Consider the following 10000-nt stretch of genomic DNA (forward strand, 5'->3'; position numbering starts at 1 on the left):
TATACGCTGTATTTTAGCCCCTCGACCGTATGATCATCCCCTTAAAATAGCCATCGATTTACTTTGGATTCAAACCAGTGTGACAACAACTTTTAGCCTTTGTGTGGTGAGTTTGGATAGATACATCGCAGTTCGATCTGCTGCTCTTTACAATCAAATTATGACACACGAACGATGTTACGCAGCAGTTACTTTTGTCTGGATTGCTTCATTCGCGTTTGGTTTGTCGCGCGTGTTCGTTAAAGACCCTGCCACTTTTCCGAAATTGTGGATGAGTGTCGCGATCACAACAATTCTCCTGCCTATGGTTTTAATCACTTTCTGTTACATTCGCATTTTCGTTCTTGCGAGGAAACAATCCAGGAGTATTTCAATGCAAATCTCTCATCTCGAAACATTTCCGCTTGTTGCCGAGGCAGTTCGAAACCGGAAAACTGCCAAAACAGTGGGTCTGGTCATAGGTCTCTTTTTGATATCCTGGTCTCCCAGCTTGGTGACATCTTTCATTCACTTTACAGCGAAAGCCATCTGCACGAAGATAAACATGCGTTTAGTTTGGCTTTGGGTTGAGCTGCTAGCGTTCGCATCTTCTGGAGTGAACCCGTGGCTGTACTCAATGAGAAACAACGAGTTCAGAAACGAGATGATGCGCGTTTTCGGGCTAAGACGCTTCTTATCCCGACGGATGGCTGTGCGCGTAAGGCCGAGAGCTTTTACTTTATCGACTAGCGCTAACGTATGAATTTGACAAGTTCTTGACATTAAGGAAAGCTGAAGGTTTTGATCGTGGTTTGTGTAGTTCCAAAGAAGAAAAGAAAAAACGTTTGACAACTTAAAGCCCCGCCAACGTTCCAATGGTGTCGACTAACATTCATCGAACAAAAAAATATTAACGTCAACCAACTCGAAATGCAGAGCTTCCCAACTTGCTGACGGAAGCTGTGGGTGTTTAAAATGGATTTACTCCGGGGACCTACTTAAAAAATTCCTAGTCATTTTTTTTAAATTCATGTATTACCGAGTTAGCTTTCTAACAGTTGCTGTTGAGGATCAGCTGACAAACTCTGTGAATTTTATCTTACAAGTCTTCCTCTGCTGGCGATTACTGTTTCAATCTCGCTTCGATCGTGTTCAATCGCAATAAAAACTGGAATGAAAACTGTGTAAATACATTGTTTGAACAGCATCCCAAATATAAAATAAACAATGCAAAATGCAAAATGTCTTTTTTTCCGGTTCTCTTTTTTTTTCATTTCTTGAATTGGTCTTGATTGGTCAAAGATTTGTTGATATGATTCGAAGCTTTGTGACAATTGAACCTGTATAATAATGCTTTCACCAATCGAAGTCTCAGACGCCGACACTTGAAGCGAAGGAAACCCTTCATCTTCTTCTTTGAAATGGAGTCTAAGGAACGCTATTACTTAATAAAATTATTTTTCTTCTACTCATAATCAAGTTGAATGTCAAAACAATAATAAGCTCTAGGAATTGCTTTGAGGAAGGCAATGAAGTGAACTTGTCAAAGGTCTAAAGGGGGCATTCTTTGTTTTGTATTTTTGCATCATTTGTATCGACCCGCCGTTTTTATATCTTTCAGCTTAGAAATAAGCACTGAAGTGAAGATTTAGCTATCTCTCAAATTTGAAGCCGATGTATCAGAGGGCCTTTTGCAGTTTCTGAGTAGAAATTTCTTCATGTTAGTTCGACCTGCAATAAGATCTGCAAAAACAACTGGTGATAGAGTTTTCTCTGTGGCCGCCCCAGCGCTTTGGAATACTTAACCACCTTCCCTTAGGACAGAGGACAATATGAACATCTTTAAGAGAGAACTGAAAACTTATCTAGGCCTATTTCTCTTAAATTTGACATATATTTTTATAGACGTTATTATTATTATTATTTTTCTGCTTTTTCCTTTAATATATATGATATAAATAATGTATATATATGCATATTTTTACCATAAAATATTTAGCTTAGATTTACATAGTTATATTTTATATTTATATTTAGTTGTATTTGTAAAGCGCATTACATCATATATTGTAATGCATTTTGCGCCATAAAAGCATTAAATTATTATTATTATTATTATTATTGTTATTATTATTATTATTATTATTATTATTATTATTATTATTATTATTATTATTATTATTATTATTATTATTATTAACTTTTTCAAATAATCCTTGCGCTCATTCGCGCCCAAGTTCTGTAGTACTGAAAAGCATGACACCTTCTTTTGGCAGAAATTCGTAAATTGTGCAGAATATCATCAGCAAAGATTTCTCGTATCGTCAAATTTAGCTGGTTTTTTTTTTTTCGGACTTGTCTTGCCAATCCGGTTGAGCTCTTGATTGCCAGTTTCCAGTCGCTGAATTTGTTTAAATTTCATGGCACAGCCCCTTTAACGCGAATTTAAAAAAAAATCGCGTTAATTTAATGCATCTTAATTTACGTCGTTGTTAAACGAAATCACACCATTTTACATCATTGTTTTACAGCACCTCATAACTGCACTATCAACTCCTCGGACTCACTATCTGACACTTCTTCTTTAAATAGTATAGTTCAAAATGTCTTTCTACTTGTCTTCTTATCGATCCATTTTCCCGCTTGAGGAGATAGCTAACTTCTCTGTGTCCTTAAAATGTCCATGGCCCGTTCGTCCTCCCACTGCACAGTCACCTCTATGGGGATTCGAAGCCGACTTGAACCAGTAGAGTCGGTTTGTATTTTGTAGATTTCACTTTGCCTCTTATGTTAGCTACACTCATCAATATATTCCAGATATATCGGCTCAGTTCTATGGGAATGTGCACGACAGTGAAAGGAAATAACGCTCCCGGTCGAATTGTTTGTCCAGAGACTGTAAACCGGTTTTTCTTGCGTAAATGGGAGTTTTCTGCTTCATGAAAGGCTTCCAGCTTGTACGATACACGTGATTTATACCAGTGACGAGTTTCACACGCTATTTCATGGCTTACGTCACACACGTGCACGTTGCGCGGGTAATCGTAATTTGAAAACCAACACTGCTTTCTATGCGTCTGAACACAGAATCGTTTTGAAGCAGCTGTATAGTTTCTAATTTTTGGCAAGAAACAAGCACATCCTGAAACTTTTGCCTTGTGAAATGGCAGAAGTGAAAAAGACAACTGGATGCATTTAAATATGTACTGTCCGAAGAGCTGGATACAAAACTCCGCAAGTTCAGTATGAGTGCAAGGACCTCAGGAGGGATTGTCAACAAACACGTTATTTATGTACAACAACAAAAAAGGCAAGGTGACACAATCACCAACCGGGTGTGGCCAACAGATCACGCATGCGCACAACCATTTCACCCGGTCAAGTAGCAGCCATGGACAGCTGTTTCGGCCTTGCTGGGCCTCATCAGCATGGCTTAGCTAACGCTGCGCTCGGTCCGTACGACAAGACCTCGGGCCAAGTATTTTCCCGTCCGGTCCTCCCACTCGGTCAATAAGTACATATTTTCTTGCGTTGTCAACGTGCATCATTAATTTTCTATGATAAGGTACTGATTGTTTCGTTTGTTAACTGATTGTTTGATTAACAAGCATTTTGTTTTCTTTTCCAGTGTAATTCGTCAAAAGCCCAGAGTTGTGTTGAACGTGGCTCACTCGCTTACTTGTCACCTTTCTCCTTTTCTGAGACAAATCGACTATGCACTGGATTGGATGCATGTAGAAGCTGGAAGAGCTGTGTACAGGTGCGTTAGTATTAGTATTCATTGTTAAATTGTACCGTGTCATTTTTTTTACTTAATACCGAATCACCGCCCGCTGAATTGCCCACAAGTTGAGATTCAGTATGATGCGAAAAATTGTTGGAAATCGAGAAGATGTTATATGATGAAACCAAAATAATATGATGGCTTTAATAATTACTCCTTGCCAGGCTTTTCAGTAACTATTTACAATATGAATACTAGTGCTAATATCAGTCCAAAAACCATAAAATATAGTAATATCTGCATATCTACGAATTAACGCCTAATCATCTACAAATTGTCTCTTTCATTAAGCATGCTGGTTTTCAGAGAACACTTGATGGCCTTGACTGAGGTGGAAGATTGTAAACCTTCGTCAAAAGAGTTCCATAGAGAAACGCCTCTATAGGCAAATGTGCGTTGACCACTAAAGGTCCTGTATAAAGAGATATGAAGCTTATTGTTATTACGGGTTGAGCGATCATGAACAAATGATCGTTTTTTAAATTTCGTACATAAAAAGTCAGGCGCTAAATTATTTGCATGTTGTGTAACCCGAGGTGCATCCCAATACTTTGGCTAAAATAGCGTGACACTGTGGAACACGCGAGTACCCGACAAAAAAAAAATTCAATTTTCCGTCCAAAGAACCACACGGTTCCTACTAATTTTATTCCTGGAATGCTGATACACGCTTTTAATGCCATATATAGGACTTGGACTACTCGCTAAATTATTGCAATAACGGGAAATTACATTTTTAGACAACGTTCTCGTTATCAACGTGGCGCAAGCTTCCCACTGTCCCAACAAGTTTGTCCAGGATTGTAGGTCTTCTTAGACATTGGAACGACTGAAGAGTGGCTTATCTTCTTGACAACGGTTTTCCTTAGCTTTTGAATTATTGTGGCTGGGTTAAAATTTACGTTCGAAGAAATTAAAGGCTAGGGTAGTAATGGCAATGTCATTCTACTTCAGTCATATTCTGAAAGACTAAACAGCGTCATAACATTTTGTAGTAATGGAGACCAAAGTTTCTTTTGCAAAGAACCACGTTGCCCTGAAGGTATTTCCTGTTGCCTACCGCCAAGGGTGGACAGTATGGAAAAGGATTGAAATATACATTGAAAGAAGTGGAACATTTTTATTTTTTGTAATTTGAAGCTGAAAACTTTTATATTAACGTGAAAAGCTCATGCTGCTTTACTCTCTTTGGTCTGTCGAGAGTGTTGGCTTTAAGTGTGAGATTAACTATGCCAGTACCAAACTGGAGAATAACCAGCCCTATATGCTGTATTACCAGGTCTGGCGTGTAGTGCCGACGTTCGACTATTAAAAATGGAAATAAGTGTTTTCACTTCGCTTTGGTTTTTTTCTTCGTGTTGCAGACAAGGTGAACAGTCGAATTGTATCTACATTGTGCTAAATGGTCGTTTGCGTTCAGTCGTTACGCTAAGCAATGGAAAAAAAGAACTGGACCGCGAAGCTGGCCGTGGGGAACTCGTGGGTGTTGTAAGTGTACTACTTCCCAATTCTTGGCCTTAATTTCAATATGTTTGACTTGGCTTGGCAATCTGAGTGACAACAATGTTTGTCTCAGCTCCGACTTAAACTTTAGTTTAGCTTATTAACCAGGCCCCAGTTCTTCGAAGGGTGCACGGTAGCGCTACCCATTGGATAAATCACTATCCACCGGATAACTCAATTGTTGTTGCTATTTTTTATCCGCTGGAGAGCGATTTATCCGATGGATAGCGTTATCCATCTTTTGAACAACTGGGGTCCGGCCAGAAGAACCTTCAGCAATCTTAAAATGGCGGCCATATGGTGTTTTCGCGAGGGTTAAAAAGCCCATGAAGTCTTTGTCAGTGATACACGCTTCTGAATTGCTGAAATTTGCAGCGTATTGTTTTGGTGATAACTTTCTGGTCTCATAGACCAAAGATCTTTTGATTATTTCTTTATCAATTTGGCAGGTAGAAGTTCTTACCCAAGCACCAAGAGCAACTACTGTTCACGCCATAAGGTTTGTTTTTAGGCACAGTTCCCTTTAGTTCGTTGGTTGGGTTTTCATTTCTTTCTGTCTTTTTTTTTTTTTTTGGGGGGGGGGGGGGGGTAGGGGGGGAAGGGATGGGGAAGGGGGATGACCTCTCGGAGCAGAGTAGAGCAAACTCTGCTCACATTGTGATTAATCCCGTGACACATAGGTGAAAGGCTACTGAGCACACCACACCACTGCGTCAAATTTTGTGATCTTCTATCAATGATTCCTAGTTGTTCGGGATATAAATTTCTTAGCGACTGTTCAGGAATTTGACTGGTATAAACGGCGTGTTAGTGTAAAGAGAGTCGGTAGAGCAGCGGTGATCTAACCCAAAGGTCGTGGGTTCAATTCCCACCCTGGTCAGAGTTTTTCTCTGCCCTTGTGTGGGCCCATTTCCATCAGTAGGGCTAACGCTCACGTGGTTCATATGGGGTAGATACTTAGCACTTCACATTACACTCTAATCAGTTAAGTCTATTTATGTTAGAGTAGCATGCAGCTAAAACAATCTCTATTTTTCAACAGAGACACAGAGTTGGCCGTCCTTCCTGACGGATTACTCAATACAATAAAGAGACACTTCCCGCAGGTAACCTTTGCTTGAACGAGGAAAATCTTTTAAACCAACAAAGCAAAGTATATATACGTAGTGATGTATTCACTTATCATATGGTCCTTACGGCCCCGCGTGCGCTTTCATTGTAAAACTATTTGGAAAATCTCCGTATGAGGGCCGTGCGCATTAGCGCGAGCAGGGCCGGAAATAGCCGAACGGCCCCGCTAGGAACACGAACTGCTCCGTTCGATGCGATTTTAGAGGATTTCGTCGCTTTTAAACATACAAATTATTTACAGCCAGAAATGCAAATGTAAACAACATAGATGAATTTTCTGTGCAAGTTTTTGTTTCTTATTTTGTCCAAACTTCATATTTTGAGTGCTCAAGAATAGTGTAAAGAGCCCATGTGATAAAATGCTTATTGACTGAGTTTAGGTCGGGAAGGCAGGAAAATATTTGGCCCGAGGTCACGGCGCACGGACCTCGCTGCTTGGTCCATACGCCCTGACCTCGGGTCAAATATTTTCCCGTCCGGACCTCCCACTCAGTCAATAAGTTCTTAGTAATGGGGAGGAACAAAGATATGACAATGGCTCTTCCTTAAAAATGTCTTCGTTTTGAAGATGCTGAGAGAAAGGTGGCACACGAATGATGAGGAGCAATCGTGTACCGCACGAGGTTTTTGGACTATTGTAGCTTTGCCTTCAATGCCTTAAGCTTAATTTCTGCTTTGCTAATTCTCTTTCATGTGTTTCAATCGTTTAGGTTGTTACGCGTTTAATTCACCTGCTTGGCGAACGACTGCTGGGGCAGTACAGACGCAGTTACACGAGAAGCGAAACATTGCTCGGTATGATTCACTTTAACTACTGACCAGTGCTTTTTGCGCCTTACTGACGCGCTCGTTGCTTGATGATCGAAAGGGACCCACGTCACTTCGGGGCCCAAAAAAGGGTCATAAAATTCTTGGTTTTCACATGATATCGCGACCGCCATGTTGGTGTCCCCACCCAATCGTCTGGGAACTGAACTCTATTATCATGCAAACGTTTAATTTTGTATTCGTTAAAAAACATGGCTGTTGATCACGTGAGTGAAAACCAAAAACAGTCTGCAACATCGCTATGATCCTGACCTTCAGCATTAGTCCCAAATGAAAAAGGTGAAGGAAAAACCAATTACATGCGAAATGAGATGTGTGAAAGGCAGCATGGGTATGTTAAAGTATTAACGTAAGCGTACGAAGGAAAAACACTTGATGCAAAAGCAAAAGGAAAAGAGGAGGGTAAGATGGGTTAAAGGCGAAGGACCGAAATTTTCGGTGAAAATTAAGGTGATTCCCTGGTTTTGCAATGCGCAATCCTACTTCGCATAATTTCTTGCTTCATTGGCGCGCGCATTAGCTCGTGCACGTCGATAAAATCAAGGAATGGTTATTTTCTCCTGAACGAGCACGGTAACCCCCTCTTTTTAATGTTATGTACGCGTAATAGGTACACGGAAAACATATTTTTACATATATTATGCGCTCGGTCCGTATTCCCCAGTACGGCCCTCACGCTCGGTTAGTAAGCGGTGAACACTCCACTGTGATTAGAACCAAGTTCAGTGTGCTAACTTCCAGGAGCCAATGATAAGAAAAGAGCATTGTTTAAACTTTGAATGAGAAGGGCATCCAAAGCACGCCATGACAGTTCACACAGGATCGATTTGCTTCTCTTTACTTTGTTTCCCGTTCTGTGCATACTCTCAAGTAACATACCGAAATCAGTGCAGTTTTCCTGGTAAAGGAACACAATGCCCACTGTTTAAATAATTTTCCGAGTCTTCATTGACAAATTTCTTCGTCTTCGTTTTTTGTTTCGTAGAAAATCACTTGCCCGTGGATAATCAGATTTTCGGCGGATCCAATCTGGGCACAGTTGCTATTATACCCGCTTCTGAGGATGTCCCTTTATCGAATTTCTCATTTGAACTCAGTTTAGCGCTTCATTCTATAGGTAAGTCACAGGAATGCTTACAAACAAGAAATCAAACAATTTGCTGAATTGTTGAATAGTCAAGAGACTCAGGATGGACTCTCATTTTGTGCACATAAATGCACAAAGTGTTATTCTTTTCAAAATAATAGCATTAACAATGAGAACAACAACAATAATAATAATAATAATAATAATAATAATAATAATAACAACTAATCCTCCGGGAATTGAGGTCTATTATCATGCGAACGTTTTCTTTTGTTTCGGTGGAAATGCAAGGTTGCTGATCACGTGAGTGAAAACACTCTATAGGAAATCGTATGAACGCGAGAGCGTTTGGTGATATATGGGCACGAGTCATGTTTTAAAAGGTTCTCAAAATTGCACGAGTCGTATGCAGATGCAATTTGAGAACTTTCAGTCACGATTTTTCATTTATTATATGTTCAACAAAATTATTCCATCGCAGTTTCCATAACAACTTTCATATTGCATTTTATAACCTATTTATGCATTCGTCATTGCCTATATTGCGCGAAAGAATTTCATTCAGTAAATGACGAAAAAAATGAAGTGAGTGTGGAAACATTATGTAATGTGTTGGAAAATCGTGAAGAGACCGGCAAAATCAAGATGAAAATGAGCTGATGGCGAATCTTTACCCCCAGGCCTTACGGGTAAGGGAAAAAATTAAACAACGAAAATACTGGAAGCACTTAAAATAAACCCAATAATAGTCCAGCGTTAACTGACGAGTAATGAATAACCTGATTCATGGACTGTATTCCAGTCGTGATGATTACTTTTTAAAATTCATTTCTAGGTCCCACTCTTCTGTTAACGAGTTCTTTGGTACATAGCAGGCTTGGCAACTCAGCACTTGACAGGTAACTGAAAGTCATAGACTTGGAAGTCCCCGTGATATAGACTTGTCCCCGGCTTTAATTTTTAAATCAATTGTAATGAAAATCATGTTCACACCTGGAAAGTTGACACTTTCTTTATCTTTATTCATTGTCGCAAATTGCCGATCTGCGGCTACAATCCCGGTCAAAAAGATCGTGACACCAAAGCATGTTTGAACCCCCCTCTCCCGTGACAATGTTGATGGCGTAAAACTGTCGGGCTCCTGGAAAAACGCTGTTCTCTTTGCAACATTGAATAGGGGGAAGGGGTAATCTGTTACGCAGCGTGAAGTGTCCCCTTTATTTTTGTCTGAGATTGTAGCCTGCAGTGCAGGCGTTATTTTGACGCGGAACGCCAGATAAATCAGGTTTTCGATGCCGCCATCTTGGATTGTGATTAGGTGCTTGACCGGGAGAGGGTTGGTGCAGTGGCGGGTGGCACTCCTGCTCCTCCCCCTCCCCCCTTCCCCATTTTTCCACTTAACGCCTACTCCCTTAGCAAATATTTCCTCGCCCCAATCTTCCACAGTTACCAAATCTAAGATGGTGGCCTAATACGAAAATGTGCACTCGCGCGCCCAAAATACGCCTGCACTGCAGGCTAATCTGCGGCCGTAACTCTTAAGGATCATTTCAAACTTTTGTATTGCTCAATTGAAAGCTTAGTTTCCAACAGTTTGGTTTTGAGACTGCACTTAAATGCAGGGCGTCGAAAAGAAACAAATAATTCAAATAAGTACAACGGTTTAAGAAACTAAGAAGGCAACCAGT

At 40.2% G+C, this 10000-nt stretch overlaps 2 protein-coding genes across 4 annotated transcripts in view; both read left to right on the top strand.

Moving 5' to 3' along the window:
- LOC138038252 (trace amine-associated receptor 7e-like) overlaps window positions 1–1320 on the top strand; it is a 1535-nt gene extending 215 nt beyond the window's left edge. The window contains exon 1 of the mRNA XM_068884057.1: window positions 1–1320. This exon is cut by the window's left edge and continues 215 nt beyond it. Within this exon, the coding sequence (XP_068740158.1) occupies window positions 1–742 (742 nt within the window). The 3' untranslated portion in view covers window positions 743–1320.
- Window positions 1–10000, top strand: part of LOC138038833 (patatin-like phospholipase domain-containing protein 7) — a 76396-nt gene that overhangs the window by 49786 nt on the left and 16610 nt on the right. For all 3 annotated transcript variants that reach the window (XM_068884896.1, XM_068884898.1, XM_068884899.1), the window contains 7 exons: window positions 3608–3739; window positions 5128–5251; window positions 5716–5765; window positions 6309–6372; window positions 7108–7192; window positions 8211–8342; window positions 9148–9211. In XM_068884896.1, the coding sequence (XP_068740997.1) occupies window positions 3608–3739; window positions 5128–5251; window positions 5716–5765; window positions 6309–6372; window positions 7108–7192; window positions 8211–8342; window positions 9148–9211 (651 nt within the window). The remainder of the gene's footprint in view (window positions 1–3607; window positions 3740–5127; window positions 5252–5715; window positions 5766–6308; window positions 6373–7107; window positions 7193–8210; window positions 8343–9147; window positions 9212–10000) is intronic.

The sequence above is a fragment of the Montipora capricornis genome, chromosome 2, assembly GCF_036669925.1.
Source record: "Montipora capricornis isolate CH-2021 chromosome 2, ASM3666992v2, whole genome shotgun sequence".
In the NCBI taxonomy this organism is placed as follows: Eukaryota; Metazoa; Cnidaria; class Anthozoa; order Scleractinia; family Acroporidae; genus Montipora; species Montipora capricornis.